General features: G+C 43.9%; 1 protein-coding gene and 1 pseudogene across 1 annotated transcript; both read right to left on the reverse strand.

The window, feature by feature from the left end:
* Positions 1 to 3,768: 3,768 nt before the first annotated feature.
* Positions 3,769 to 7,290, reverse strand: LOC123047260 (G-type lectin S-receptor-like serine/threonine-protein kinase At1g11330; annotated as a pseudogene).
* Positions 7,291 to 9,021: 1,731 nt separating this feature from the next.
* Positions 9,022 to 13,279, reverse strand: LOC123047261 (G-type lectin S-receptor-like serine/threonine-protein kinase B120). Its single transcript, XM_044470756.1, has 7 exons — positions 11,951 to 13,279; positions 11,381 to 11,477; positions 11,115 to 11,298; positions 10,639 to 10,849; positions 10,268 to 10,505; positions 9,499 to 9,649; positions 9,022 to 9,416 (listed from the first exon to the last, which is right to left on the reverse strand). The coding sequence occupies exons 1-7, from the start codon at positions 13,218 to 13,220 to the stop codon at positions 9,114 to 9,116; spliced, it is 2,454 nt and encodes an 817-aa protein (XP_044326691.1). The 5' UTR covers positions 13,221 to 13,279; the 3' UTR covers positions 9,022 to 9,113.
* Positions 13,280 to 16,641: the final 3,362 nt, after the last annotated feature.

Consider the following 16,641-nt stretch of genomic DNA (forward strand, 5'->3'; position numbering starts at 1 on the left):
CACCACGGGGTCCTGTTCAACCACCCCTCCACGGCCACCCCTCCACCTTCTATTGTTCATCCAGCCCTCCACACCACAGGTTCCTATTCATCCAAAGGCAACGCCACCGCTCACTGTTCATCCAAACCCCTCCTCCCCCCGCAACGCTCACTGTTCATCCCAGAGGCAGCATCGATCGGCTTCAGTTAGCAGTAGTAGCGAAGGAATCGCTCCATCGGGTTCAGTTAACAGCCATCGATCGATCGCTCGGGTTCAGTAACGCGTAGCCTGCAGTGCAATCGCTCGGGTTCAGTTAGAGCCCAACGCCTTGCTCGGCTTCAGTTAGAGCCAACGCCTCGCACACACGCGCTTACGTACGAGAGAAACGCGCATCGCTCCGCCCCCGACCTCCCACCGTAACCGGCAACTCCCCGAAATTTTCCTTCCCCTCGCTTCTACCACGGTTTTTCCCGTCATCGCCCAAATAATATCATGCAGCTGCGTCTCCGGCCCTCCCAGGACGAAAAGCCCATTTTCTGTCATGATTTTTTATCATAGAAGTAGGAGCCCACCACATCTATGATGATACCGGGTTTTGTCACAATTATCGTCATAGAAGTGTCATATGTATGACAGAAAAAAATTTCGTTCGGCCCAAAATGTCACGGATGTGTCTTTTTTATATAGTGCTCACGGTGGGCACACCATGCCGCGACCTTGCCTTTCCGCCATAGCTGGAGCATCCAGAGTATCCTTGGTCGTGTGCATTGGCACCGCTGACCTCAGACTAGAGCCAGCCGGCATGGGGACAAAGACCTAGCATCCGGGTTGCTCGGATGCTGCAAGGCCGTCCTCAAGGGCGTGCATGTACCTCCAACCACCCTCATCGGTGCCAGATCCAGAGCAGACACGCGGCTTGAGCCGCCAACAGGCACATTGCCGTTGCTGGTTCTAAGCCCCACCAAAGCTGGAATATTCTCTCGAAACCGGCGGCAAGCCAGTCGGACAGCTATATGTTCCTCGTCCATGCAGGGGACAAGGTCCAGTCGTTGGATCCGAAGTTATTGGACTCAGATCCGATGCCCGAAATGCCAAAAATGGCGAAAGATCACCGGAGAGGAGTTGGGCAGAGCGGACTGAAAGTGAAGTGAAATGGAGTGGAGTGGTAAATGGCTAGGGTTTGGTCCGGATGCGGATATGGATGAGGTATTTGTGGGATCGGGGTGGAAGGTGCAATGTGGAGGACGCGCCCGGGCGGCCCTAAGTTCACCAACATATGGGCTGGGTTTGAGGGGAGCTGGACGGCCCGGATGTTTGGGCCGGCTTTGAGGGGTCCCATTGAGTGTTTGTTTTTTGTTCGGGCACTGCCCAGGGAGACCTCCTATATGCCGCATTTTGCGGCCAATAGGTCGTGCGACGCACAGGGGACGTGCACCTGGGCCGGCCCATTCACTGTCCATCAAGGAATGAAAAATTCGCAAAAAAAGAATTGGTGTGATGGGGATTCGAAGCCTCGACCTTACATAGTCGCACGCTCTGCTCTAGCCACTGTGCCAGGCCAGTTACTTTGTAAGAAAAGCAGCGGGAGCTTAAATAAACGGCCACAGCGGCGAAAAGTAAAAACCAATTCGGCCAAGTCCCTAAATTAAAACCAGTTAAGCCAATTACAAATTTGCAAAACTGCAGTATTTTTTGGAATATGTGAACAACTTTGGGAAACAGGAACAAAATTTTGAATTAGTGAAAAAATTAAACATGCGGACAATTTTTTGAATTTGTGAACAAATTTTGAAACATTAACATTTTTTAATATGTGAACAAATTTTATGAAAACGAACAAATTTTGAATTTCCCAAAGATTTTTAGAAAACATGAACATTTTTGGAATTTGTGAACAATTTTTCAAAGCACGAATGATTTTTTAATCTTGAGAAAAAAATTGTAAGCGTGAACTTTTTTTGAAGCACGAACATTTTTTGAATCTTGAACAAATTTGGAAGCACGAACAATTTATTAAAGCACGAATATTTTTTGAATCTAGAGAACAAATTTTGAAAAAGTACGAACAAATTTGGAAGCGTGAACATTTTTTGAATATGTGAACAAAAAATAGTTACAAGAACATTTTCTGAAATGCCCAAATTGTTTTTTGAAATGCGAACATTTTTTAGAAACACGAACAATTTTTGAATTTTCTGAACAATTTTCAAAAGAAACCGGAAACAGAAAAAAGAAAACAGAAAAAAAACGGAAAAGATAAATGAAACAGTAAAACAAAAAAACAGAAAAACAAAAAACTGGTGTAAAAATAGAAAAACCGGTTCAGGGAACCTTCTGGAAGGTTCCCAAAACCGGCTGCTCGCTGTGGGAAAGTGGGCCGGCCCAGTACTCGCGCTCGGGGGGATCGCCCTGTGCGAACGGTCGACATTTTGACGCAGTTAGCGTCAAATAAGATTTTCCCTGCCCAGGCTAGGCAAACCCTATTTGGCGCTGTAGGCGCCCGTTATATGGCATTTTGCTAACGGGCGCCTGCAGCGCACACCCCCCGCCACGATTTGGGCCGGCCCAGTTCCTTCCTTGTATTTTTCTGTTAAAACTAGTAAAAACTCCGCGACCCCTTCTTTACTAGGGCTACGCTCTAACCATAAGACCATCCGCATGCTCTTGCAAACTTTCTTTGCTTTCCTTTTTTATTTCATTCTTGAGTACGGTTTAGTTCTTTTCTTGTTTTTCCTTTTTTTTCTCATCCTCTTTTGTTTTCTTTAATGTGCGGTTTTTTAAAAGTTCGTAATTCTTTCGACTGAATCAATGAACTTTGTTTTCAATTTCAATGAACTTTTTTAAAATTGATGAACTTTTTCCAAATTCAATGAACTTTTTTAAAAATTTGATGTAATTTTTTCAAACCTGCTGAACTTTTTTCAAAATCGATGAACTTTTTTTCAGATGCGATGAACTTTTTCTAATTATGATGAACTTTTCTCAAATTCGATGAACTTTTCTCAGATTCAATGAACTTTTTCCAATTAAGATGAACTTTTCTCAAATTCAATGAACTATTTTCAGATTCAATGAACTTTTTCCTATTAAGATAAACTTTTCTCAAAATCAATGAACTTTTTTCAGGTTTGTGAACATTTCTTCCAAAATGAAGAAATAGCGATGCGACCTTCTTATAACGCATTTGCATCTGGTACTAACCACAAACATGCAGTAGCTCGTGTGGCTGGTGGCACCTGTATGTTAACTCAATGTGGTGAGTTTGAAACCTGTAGAGAGCATTATATTTTGCCTTTTTTGCGAGATTTTTATGCATTCGCTGGTCTGCGCATCTCGTGGGCCGGCCCAGCATGGGGCGCTGCAGGCGCCAGGAGCGCTCCCCCCAGGCGTTTAGGGGGTGGGGGGAGGGAGTATTGGGGGTTGATGTTTGCAAGTGCACAGAGTCAAGCACAATTCACGCGAAGTATTTGCCCAGTTCATGTGCCGAAGCCATAGATAACTTATAAAAAGATAACTACCAACCCTGCAGGTACACTATCACAAACACACCTAAGCTCGCACTCAAGCCGGAGTTTGGAAATGATTTTACTAAGTATTGCTATAACGTAAATGGTAAAAGAGGAGAGTTTAACTAAGTATTGCTATAACGTAAAATAAATACTCCCCCAGATCCAAAAAAAAGGTGGCATGCTTTAGTTCAAATATGAATTAAAGCTAAACTAAAGTCGCGACACTTTTTGTTGGATCAGAGGGAGTACTAGACTAGACAAAGAAATAAACTAAGAAGAATTAATATGATGTTTTACATGAGCAAAGTGACGACAAGGTGGAGATTAGTTGTACCCGGTGACATGGATGGCGGCCCTCCACATATGTGCAAATATCACCTTGTGCTGACCGGATAATCTACTTATGGTGGGCGGTCCCTCAAATAGCATTGCCTATCAAGCAGTGCCTTATTGAGACAACTCAATTGTCCTACTTCTCATTACATACATGCAGCAGCGAACGGGAGTCATCGTCCTTCTAGCGCCGTAAGGCTCACGCCATTGGCAGAGTTCTCTGTGTCTTCCATCACTTCACTGGTTTCGTAGTTTGTCCGTGCGAAATACCCAGGTTGCTCTGGCGGTGCACGAGGAATGGCTTCACTGTTGAGCATGGAAACGACCGATGACATGTGTGGCCTAGCATTTGGAACTGTCCTGGACACTGGTTTCGTCAAGCGAATAGCTCCCCGTGACGGCTGTGTCCATGAAATCCCTCGCTCTTCCATCTGCCCACAAGTTCCATGCCTGAAACAGCATGGCGAAATTCATAATTTATATTTGCTAATACTATATTTCTGGTTGAGCTATCAGAATCTGAAGGATTTCAAAACACCATACATAACACTTACACATGATACGAGGTTTGAAAAGTCCAACACAAGATGATGAGGTGAGCTGATCTTTAATCCACTTACAATCTCTAGTAGCAAAATACCGAAGCTGTAGGTGTCGGACTTGACAGAAAAGATGCCCTCCATCGCATACTCAGGCGACATGTACCCACTGTTTAAATCATTTCACAAGCATGTGTGCAGCTTGAGGTATTTCAGGCGCATAAATAATTTTTTGAGACCAAGAGCTAGTGCAAGAGTTACTTACTACGTTCCAACAACTCGTCTGGTACTTTCCTGTTGCTCGTTTCCTCCAAAGATCCTTGCCATTCCAAAATCTGATATTTTCGGGTTCATCTCCACATCTAGCAGGATGTTGCTTGGTTTGAGGTCTCTATGGATTATCGTCATTCTCGAATCTTGGTGGAGATACATAAGCCCTCTAGCTACCCCTTTGATTATGTTGAACCTTCTTGGCCAGTCAAGTATAGACTTCCCTGCCGTATCTGCCAAAGAACAGGATGTGTATGTACATGAGTGCAAGGCATCTAGTAAGCCATTCAGAGACTACTTTCTTGAGTATGCGATTAGAACATACCAAAAAGAAACTTGTCTAGGCTTTTGTTGGGTAAGTATTCATAAATAAGCAACTCCTCATCCTCATGAATACAACAGCCAAGAAGTCTAACTAGATTCTTGTGCTGCAATTTGGCAATAAGAACCACTTCATTTATAAAATGCTCTATACCCTGCTCAGAACCCTTGCTAAGCCTTTTAACAGCAACTTCCTTTCCATCTTCTAGTGTTCCCTGTGTAATTCCATAATTATTGGAACAAATTAACAAGGAGGAAATTATACAGATTTGCCCATGTTGTAATTAATTGACAAGATCAAAATTTTACAACCTTATAAACTTTGCCGAAACCTCCTTTTCCAATTATGTTCGTGTCATGGAAACTGTTTGTTGCAGCGGCGATGTCTTCGAACCTAATAGGACGCAATTCCAAATTTTGATCCCAAACTTCTTGCGAAGTGCTCAAGTGCTCCAGGGACGGTCTGTTCAGGCTTCCTTTGTTTACTTGTATCCCTGCAGAAATATCAGTAATGTCACCACTCAGCACTATTACATCACCAACATATTGCAGGAAATTGGAGTCCCTTCTCCCTTATTCTACCTCTTGGCTTGCATATGCAGACAAGGAATATGCATGAGAGTATCAGCAGGAACGATATAACTGGGAGTGCAATCTTTAATACCACACCGGCACCACTCTTCCTGTTGTGTCCTGTCAAGAAAATAATGAAACGAGTACTGCATCAAGATTCAAGCATAGCTTGTGCGAGTACACATTTACTTTTTTCTCAATGAGTACAAGATACCAATTTACTTGCATATAATATCAAAGAACATAGTAAAATGCATTTGGCATCTCAAATATAGTTACGGATTTTGTTTCAGAAATGAGTATTTGCAGACACCAAAAGTAACTGGCTAACTAGTGTAGTGTTACAAGTGTGTGAGCTGGAAAATTAACCTACCGACACAATTCTGATAGAAATGCAAACTGATGAGTTTATTCAATGGTAACGACGATAAGTCCCGGGTGGGAAAGGTTGTTGTTCGTAGTTTCACAAGCAGACTATTACTGCAGGTTAAAAGAATTAAAGCAACCATGGAAGTATGGAACAATATACATACCAGGAGAACCAGCAAGCCGAAGGTACAGGTTGCCACCAAGTACGCCTGTCTTCTCTAAGTCAACAAGCTCCCCTGTCCAGACCAAGCATCTTGATGGACCACCAGTTGCGACAATACTGCTCAAGTTGGCGTAAGCGTACGCAGTGCAGGAGCAGTTACGCTCACACTGAGCAGTGCACTCCTCGAAGCTTCTGCTCCTCACATACACAAACTTATCAGGCAAGGCCGAGAAATGGTAGCCACGACATGTCAGTGCCTCCTTTCTCACGCATCCTCTGGAGAAGTTGGCACTGAAGCCGTCCGCCGGCTCAAACCCATCAAGGCACCTGCACTCTCTGGTGGTCATGTCGCAGTAGCCAAACGGACCACATGAGCCGTAGTGGCGACAGCCATCATCTGGGCGCTTGAACAAAACCACCCATGACTGGCCACTCCAGATCCTGAGCATCAAGTCGCCCGTGTAGTCCAGCTTCCAGTGCGATCTCCGGGCGGAGCTGTTGCCCGTGTTGTACGTCGAGTAGATGGTCTCCCCGTCGTCGACGATCTGGGACCACATGAACCCGTTCTTGTCCGAGGCTTCCGCACCGTTCCACTTCCACAGTCCGCTGCGCCAGTACTTGCTTGTTCCGTGCCAGGTGAGGATCTGCAGGCCCGTGCCGGGGTCACGACTGAGGAAGAATTTCCCGGTGGACCTTTCCAGGCGACGATGCGCACTGCTGTGTGGGCCTTGTAGTTAGCCCATAACTTGAACCCGGGGAGGATGGTGTCGGTTGGGTGATCATAGCTCTGCCATATCTTCGTGAAATTCTGCAACTGGACGACAAAGTTCCCTGCCTCGAGCAGCAGCGCCACAGCCCCATCACCCCCGGCGGTGACGTTGTTCGTCGTCCTCCAAAGGATACGGCCCTTGGAATCCGACAAGACGAGGTCAGAGCTGTTGGTGAGAACCAACTTCCCGGACAAACCGCTGCCGATTGGGTTGTCGCGGTTGGCCACCCACACATATGTCCGCTCCGGGATGTGGTGGTACCATATGCCTACATATGAGTTTGCAGCGGTGGAGTTTTCTGGGGAGAAGAAACCAAGAGCAAAGATGCCATTGTTGGAGACGAGCTTGTCGCCCGGCAAGAGTGGCTTGGCGGGTGTTAGGCGGTCATCGGATTCGCAGAAGCAAATCGATAATAGAAGGATGAAAAGGGGGAGCAGAGTCATGCCCATTAAGCCTTCTTTCAAATATGCTTGTGAAGAGCAAAGCAAGGAGATGGTATGAAAGAAATGCTCTGGATTTGCTTGCTTGCAGATATGAAACTGCTGCCTGCTGGTTTTTGTGGGGAAATTAAAGGGCCAAGAAATGCTCCATGTCAAAGCCTTGGATGTGTTGACTTCATCAAACACACGGGGGAGCTACTGAGGTCGACTCACAACCATCGGGTGACCGGAGCCCTATCCAGGCCGTCGTCCGCGGCATAAATGCGCCATGGTAGCAATAGTCCAGGGACTTGGACCTTACACAGCCACGCCGTCGGACAAACTGACGCAACACTGCAACAGGAAGCGTAGCTGCTGGTCTTTGCGGGGAATTAAAGGACCAAGAGATGTCAAAGCCATGGATGTGTTGACTATCAAACACACAAAGAAACCGAGGTCGACTCGCAACCATGGGGTCACCGGAGTCCCGTCGCAGTCCTCGTCGGCATAAATGTGCCATGGTAGCAATAGTCCGGGGACTTGGACCTTACGCAGCCACGCCATCAGACAAACTGATGCAACACTGCAAGCAACAGGATGGTGCAGAAATTAATGTCCAGATCTCAGCATCGTTGACGACTCGCCGCTCTGCTCTGCCTGGATGCTAACTGCTAAGGAACGGGTTACCGTCAGATGGAGCTCCGTCGCGGCGACGTGCGGGCACACTGTCGCCTTATCAGGCGGCACCTGTTGCTTCAGAATCCGATTTGTCAACTCGGGTGGGTGGGACGAGCACGTACCGACGGCGAGCGCGACAGGCGGGGGAAATTAGGGGAGGGTGGCCGCGACGGCGCGATGAGGTGCCGGCCGCTTGCTATGGCCGCCTGGAAGGGGAGAGAAAGGCGAGGAAGACGAGGCGCCGGAGACGCATATGGTGGTGGCGCCATGATTGGCGGACCTGCGGTGAGCCGGCGGCGGCAGTGGGCGGTGCGGGCACTGCGGCGAGCCGGCGACTTGCTTCTGGGCTGGAGGCCCTTCTATCTAGTAAAATAATACCAAGCGGGCTGCAGGTTTACTTGGGGACTTAAAACTGCTCAAAGCTCGCCACTAGCGCGGCCCATTAATGTGTTTTTCCCATAGAGAATCAAACAATATTTTCTGTTCTTAATAAGTTTTTCAAATAATTTCATATTTTAGTATAAAGTGGAGACAGTTCACATATAAATAAATAAAAAATGATCATATATCTGAATACTTATATATATATATATATATATATATATATATATATATATATATTATATTTGCCTCACGTTAAAAAAATGTCCCTGCATACGAAAAATATATTCATATACTTGCAAAACAAATATTAATATATTAAAAAAATAATGCACATGGAAAAATTTGCTTTTTGTAATTTTAAAAGGTGTTTACATATTTCCCCCAAATAAGGGCGGAGCATCCTGTTAATGATGACACTTGGCCATACACTGAGGTTGGATTTTTAGCCTTTATTTTGAGAAGCAAAAAAGAGAGCAGCTGACACAGAGCAATCTCAGGGTAAACATAATCCAGGTCATACTGAGATGCTATGATGGAAAGCTTATTCTTACCAAACAAAGATAAATACAAGCATATCCGAATAGAAACACCTTGTCTGAAATGAGAAACAATGTAAACCTTCAGTAATAATGCATTATCCACATTTTCTTCATACACAGTAAAGTCCACTTCGGTGCTTTACATACATTAAACTACCAGAGGTTACTACCACCACTATGCTGAAAATCACAATTTATGTACAGTAAATTAGAGAGTTTACACCTTTTACAGGGTTCCAATATATTGTAGAAGTTGACATTAAACATCTAACGCCCTATTAGTGTTGTGATACTCATGGTATTTTGTGAGTTATCCATGTTTTCCCTGGTATGTCCATTTTCCTGATTTCTTGCTGCAAAATATGCAGGTTGCTCCGGCTCTGGAAGCAAAATGATTTCATTCTCCAACATAAACACAACCGATGACATGAGTGGCCTAGCATCTGAATGGTGTTGAACACACAAGAGTCCCACATGAATGCACCGTAGAACTTCATCGATTGGACAGCTACCAGCAATTGTTGAGTCCACCAGTTCCATTGCATTTCCATCTTCCCATAATCTCCACGCCTGATGGAATAAATTCAAGTTTCAACCAATTAACTCTAGTTTTGTTTAGGTCACCAAAATTCAAGCATTCCATGATACTTACATATGTTGTAAGGTTTGGAAAGTTCGTTATGAGCTGAGGTGAGCTGATCTTCAAGCCACTTACAATCTCCAAGAGAAGAACACCAAAGCTGTAGATGTCCGACTTAACAGAAAAAGCGCCACCCACCACATATTCTGGAGACATGTAACCGCTGTTTAAACATTATAAGTTTGCCTCAGTGCACGTTTTAAATAAAATAGTGTGGGTCTTACTAAGGGGCAGTTTGGTCACAATGCTAAATAGTCTAGTTTTACACTTATCCAAAACCATCTATATCTCTTTCATGACTTGCAGGGAAGCATGAAACATCCTAATCAAACACGAGTGAAGATCTGTGTCTTTGGGGGATTTAAATTGGAGTTGGCAGTTGCAAAAATAATAGAGATTAAAGTACAAAAGTGAATGTGCTCTTAACTACGCGCATCCTAAATTACTGAACCTCTGAACAAACATAAGATTATAATTTCGTAACTTTCATCCGGCAGGGCAGCGAAGCAAAGATATCCAACAAATCTGGTTAATTATTTAAATTTTCTCATTACTGTCCTCACTTTTTAACAACAGCCTTCAGTTTTTGAATTATATATAGAAAATAGTACCCAACTAAACTCATCGAAGCATTTCACTAGCATTGAGAAGACAAGTTGAACTTAACTAAACCGAAAATATAACAGGCAATGGGAGCAAAAGTGTTCATTCCTGCCCACTTGATTCCATCCCTAAGATTGAAGCAATATCCTAGACACTTTTCAGCACATTAATTACTTACTATGTTCCAACAACTCTAATAGTGTTTCCTTGCTGCTGCTTTCCACCAAATATCCTTGCCATACCAAAGTCTGATATTTTAGGGCTCATTTCTTTGTCCAACAAAATGTTGCTTGCTTTAAGATCTCTATGAATTATTGTTAATCTTGAATCTTGGTGGAGATAAAGAAGGCCTCTTGCCACCCCTTTAATTATTTTAAACCGTGTCAGCCAATCAAGGACATCTTTTCTTGTACTATCTTGCATCATGAACAGTTCAATAAAACCAACTGTTAGTCATCATGCATATTCTTTCGGAATCTGAACAAAAAAAGAACTTTATGGTCAACATTGAGAATTTTGTGCAACATGAGATCAGAAGTTGGAATATACCGAAAAGGAAGGAATCCAAGCTTTTATTAGGCATGTATTCATAGATCAATAACTTCTCATCATCATGAATGCAGCAACTAAGAAGTCTAACTAGGTTTCTGTGCTGCAATTTGGCAATTAGAGTCACTTCATTTCTGAACTCCTCTATACCTTGCCCAGAACCACTGCCAAGCCTTTTGATATGAACTTCCTTGTCACCTTCCAGTATTCCCTACATAATTGTATACATTTTTGTGAGGTGGTTAATTCCACCATTCTGAACTGAGAAACAATGAAAGCCACAACTTTTTTTCTCCACGGAATTACTGCATTTTTTGCATATTATACTGAAGATAATTTATATAGATTGACAGGACCATTATGATGTCAAATGTCAATTAAGAAGGAAATAAAAAAAACATATTTACAAAATCAGACCACAATTCTGGCAGACATATTGCACCTTACTTGCCGATGTGAATTAAGCTTAGTGTTACCTTGTAAACTTTGCCGAAACCTCCCATTCCAAGCATATTGGAGTCGGAGAAATTATCCGTTGTGGCCACAATATCTTCGAAACTAACAACTGGAAAATCTGAATTTTTGCCTCCAAGATCACTAGAAGCACTCAAGTATCGTAGCATCAGTATCTTCTTGATTTCCTTCTTTCGCCGTACCCCTGCTGATTGGCATTGGCAATTAACTGATTAGAACTTAAAAACAGCTTGGTATGAAGGAAAGGAAGGTTATTATTGTTCTATCTTTGTACTCACATTTCAAGACAATGGCTATGCACGTGAGTAGCAGCAGGCATGCTACAACCGGCGGCACAATCTTCACTAAATTGCTATTTTTCTGAACTGCTGAAATGTATCACAACAGAATTTAATTACTGCATCAAGCATAACTTGCAAGAGTATAGATTTAGTTACTTGCATGAAGTACCATGACTGATCTGTGTACCTAGGTATTCTTAATTTCAGTAACCCCTCGAGCGGTACTGCTAGGCATGTGGTGAAACTGAGGGTGCATTAGTACAAAATACTTGCAGTTTCCCTGTATAACAGAGCTCTATGATAAATTGAAAAGGCAAGCTGTTTGCCCTTTCGTGAATAAAATAAATACTTGGTCATTTCCTGACTCTGCATAGACAAAAGGAACTGGCTAATTATGTAGTGGCATCAGGGACGAGTAGTATGTTCGCCTACAGTCCTATGTCTAAAGTTTCCCTGTTTTGTACTTCTCTCTGCTAGATGATTCCAAAAAAGTGTTGGTCTGCATCCAAGTAAACAAAAGAAAAACTATTGATCCGAAACAGTAATGTCATCCATACCAGCAGGAGAGTCCCCGAGGCGGATGTACAGGTTCTCGCCATAGTTGACGGTCTTCCACGCGTCGACAAGCTCCCCTGTCCAAACCAAGCACCTTGTCTGATCCCCCAGAGTGCCTGCACTGCTGAGGTTGGCGTAAGCATACGCTGTGCACGAGCAGTTGCGGCTGCACTCCGCCGCGCACTGGTCAAAGCTTCTGTTTCGGATGTGCAAGAACCTGTCAGGCACCTTCATTCCGGACAAGCGCAGAAAATGATTTTTCCTGCCACATTTCAGTGCTTCCACTCTCCGGCACCCTCTCGAGGAATTCATTGGATCAGGCTCAAACCCATCCAAGCACTGGCATGTGGGGGCGGCCCCCGTGAAGTCAGAGTAGCCAAACAGGCCACACGAGCCATAGACGCCATAACCGCCGGAGGGGCGCTCGGATGTGGCTATCCACGATGAGGAGTAGCTGTTCCAGGTGAGGAGCCTCATGGTGCCGGTGTAGTCGAGCATGATGCGTGCGTACGGTGAGTCGTCGGAGACCGAGTACATTAGGTAGAACCTGTCCCCTGTGTTGACGATGGTCTGGTACACGACGGAGCTGCTGTTGCCTGGGTATGTGCCGCCGGACACCGACGCGCCGTTCCACACGCTGATGCGGCAGTACAGCTTGTCACCGTGCCAAGTGACCATCTGCATGTCCAAGTCTGGGTCAAGACCGAACGAGAAGTCTCCTACGGATGGGTCATCCGGGCCCTTCCAAGCGACAAGGCGCCCCATCACACGGCCCTTGTAGCTCAGCAGAAATCTCATGCCGGGCAGGATGGTGTCTGTCGGGTGATCGAAGCTCTGCCATATGACTGTACCGTTCGGCGACCGGAGGACCAAGTTCCCCGTGTCGAGCAGCACCGCAGAGGCTCTCGCGTCTTCATCGGCCGTGATGTTGTTCTTTGTCATCCAAAGCGTGTGGCCTTCGGAATCCGACAGCACGAGGTCGGACTTGACGCTGATGGCGAGCGTCGCGGGTGAAGCGGTGGTGGCCGGGTTGTCGCGGTTGGCGACCCATACGATGGCGCGACTGCTCCCCGGGATGTTGTAGAACCAAATTCCAACATATAGGCTCTTGCTGGAGTTGGCGGGGGAGAAGAAGCCGAGAGCGAAGACGCCGTCCTTGGAGATGAGGATGTCACCGGGGGAGAGTGGCTTCGCCTGTGTCAGTTGATCATCAGATTTGCTGAAAGGAAACAAGAACAGGAGGATGAAAATGGGGAAGTAGGAAATATCCATTACGCCTCCTTTGTGTGCCAGCCCCCGGTGAAGAAAATAGCATACATATACAAGGATGATTTGATTAGCTGACTCTGAGGCACACGGTTCTCCATAACAGGAAGTGGCTACGTGTATGGTTGGAAGGACCTAGACTAAATCAGTGCTGACAAGGCCTTCTCAAATATTGCTCAAAGCCTTTAAGGGTGATGCAAGCCAGAAGAAAAATCCGGTACTAGGAATCCACATTGGGGATTCTTGGTGGACTTTGGAGTGAGACGGCGAAGGCGACACCTCACTGCAAACCGGATGCGCCACATCATATAGTCATCTCTACTGCAGATGTATTTTTACTAATAATTTTCAAAAGTATGTGCAAAAGACTAGAACAAAGAAAGAGATAAGCCTATAGAGACTGAGTCGGTAAGGTTAACTGCCACGTGGCTACAGTTGCTACACGCGCAAGGGAAAGAAAATTCGTTGCTAGGCATTCAGATTCAGATTCAGATTGGAGAGTGCGACAGAGGAAACCTCGCTGTGCCTGCGCGGAAAAGTCGCTTGTTGTGGGACAGCCGTGGTTGGCTAGTTGGTGTCGACGACGAGTCAGCGGACGCCCACGGGCCACGGCCACCTACCACAGCCGTCGACGTAGGCGCGGCCCAAGGCAGCGGCCACCGCAAGAAGCGCCCGCGACGACGCCGACGCCTTCTTCCCCTCGGTGCCGGACCTGCACACCATGGTCGATTGGGATCAGATTGCTCGTTGAGTATCGCGAATGGTCTTTTTTTTTAGAAGAGACGAATGGTCTTTTTCTTTTTTGAGGGATAGAAACGAATGGTCAAGACAGGGAGCCACGCCGATGAACACCAACTGGGCTTTTGCCCCGTTATGTGCACTTCAGACTTATGTATGAGGCCCAAGCCCAAACAGTGGTGTCATTTCCACGATTCTAAATTTAACAAGGGAAAAAAATTAGAACAAAAGATAATGGGCGACGAGCAGGATGTGGCGGATGGATATCCTAGAATTAGGCCGAAGGTTGCGCACATTCGACTGGGTCATGTGGGTCTTCGATCTCTATGGCCCGATTACACAGACGACGTGTAACTCGCACACAGAGCAGCGGCCCCAGGTAATGGTGCCCCAAGCAGGCCAGGCCGGGACGCAATTGACCTGCAAGGCGACCCAGTTAATCCTAGACATTGCCTCAAAAAAAAAGAAAAAAAATCCTAACATGCGTGTTAGTGATCTAATGATTGAGAAAATATTTTGATACGAAACTTCAATGTTTTGGGTTCCTCCAAAAAAAACATTTGAACAAAAACTTAAATCCCTAGGCCCAAACAGTACTCTGAAATTGACCTACCATCCATCTCAAGAAAAATAGCTTCAGTATATGCTAGCTTCCAAAACTGCCACGCTAAGGCTGATCAGTGCTCAGCTAGAGGCTTATTATATGCGTACTTCTAGTCTTACTCTTATATCGTTTGCTAAATAAAATATATATGAGCAGACGAGCTCACGAGCAGTCTCATGTCATTTTATATAAATATATCTCAAATTATTTGCTGTATAATTTGATTTGACCAACGAGAAAGTTTTGGAAAGGCGAAATGTGTATTACCATTTGACAATATATAATTGCAAAAACCCACCAATAATTGTCACAATTATGTTGATGTTTGGATGGATGGAAATGGACAGCAGTCTTTTTCACGCATCAAATAATGTTGCTTGGTTTGCTTTCCAGCTATACCTGTCCTTTCAAACTGCTTGTATGATAGTCAGCAATGCCCCACACGGCCAGACCCCTCATGATAAGAACAACAAGTTATTATTGTTCTGACCGATTTATGATATATTGTATACCTTATCACTTGTCAGGAAGGATTGCCCACCTCCACTGGTTCCTGATAACAGAAATCGGAAGGGTTTCCTCTTGTCTCAAAATGTCTTTTAAGATAATTGGAGGGAACTTCCGCCTCAGGAGTGCCTATCATCAACTAATGAAAAGAGCGCCAACCATGTATACGGAAAGACATTTAAGATGTGATTCTTCCACTAAAAAGACTTAATAAAGTGAACTATATAATCATATATTCTTTTTCTTTCCTTCAACTGCAAGCATCAGCTTGAGTTTAAGACATAGCCTAAGGCTCATAATGTGGAAGTAGTGCAAAATAGAAGTACTATGTTTGATCCATTTTAATTATATTTACCACCTGAACTTTCAAAAAATATATTGTTGATTTAATCATCTGACAACACTTCATAATATAGTTATAAAATAAATATGTTAGATGGCAATTTCATTTGGGCCACACAAGTCACTTCAGTTCATGCGCACCATGAGTATATTTGACATGCGTTCGGAAGGTTTTTTGTTTTTTTGAAAAACTCTTTTAGTGACGAGCTAACGTGTCCAACTGAGGCTATTTAACCAAGTTATATTAGCTGTCATGATGACACTTCAAGCATCTTTTGTGTATCTGTGACGGAATCTCCTAATGGACCAAACACCAATAATGATACTTAACAATTATTCCATTGCCATCAACAGACCAAACAAGGTACAAATTGATCTTATTGTTCACCCATCATTCGTTTAAAATACAGTACTTGATTCAAATTATCAAATAGATAGCCCACCTATTTATTTAACATGTATGGGGTTATTATCTGGTGATGTTCTTTGGCTTCATTCTCTCTCTTTTTTGCGGGAGTTCTTTGGCTTCATTCACGTTTGAAAAGATAGGTGACACGTGGCATGGTAATACCCAATAGACCACACTAACATTGACCAAAAGCTATAGGAAAAAACGTGTCTAGATTCCAATGAGGTGATCACTCAAATAGATTAATTGTGGTCCTAATCTTCTTCTTCTTTGTTTTGAAGTTAAGATATAAGAAGTCAATATCATATGATGTAGAACTCTAGACGGTAATTTAAGGAAAGTTGTTCATAGAAAGCTGATACGGCAGTGAACTTATGCCAGTTGTTCAAAGGGTTCACGCTTTCTTATATTACATCGTCTTATCTTTTATTTGCCGCTTTAAAATTCAATATGAACATTACCTTCTTTTTTTGTAAGAAAAAAATGTGGAGAAATATAATCACAGCAAAACCTTTTTTATATAAATCTATAAATGTCAACTAATTAAAATGACATCTACAGTACTTGCAACAAAAAAAAGTCTTTCAAGAATAGAGCGCCTATCATCAACTAATAAAAAGAGCGCCAACCATTATATGGAAAGACAGTTAAAATGTGTTTGTTCGACTAAAAAGACTTAATAAAGTGAACTACATAATCATATACATTCTTTTCTTTCCATCAGCTGCAAGCAGCAGCTTGAGTTTTAAACATAGCCTAAGGCACATAATGTTGAAGTAGTGTAAAATAGAAGTATTAAGTTTGATCAATTTTAATTATATTTACCA

This window comes from Triticum aestivum, chromosome 2B (genome assembly GCF_018294505.1).
Source record: "Triticum aestivum cultivar Chinese Spring chromosome 2B, IWGSC CS RefSeq v2.1, whole genome shotgun sequence".
Taxonomy (NCBI): Eukaryota; Viridiplantae; Streptophyta; class Magnoliopsida; order Poales; family Poaceae; genus Triticum; species Triticum aestivum.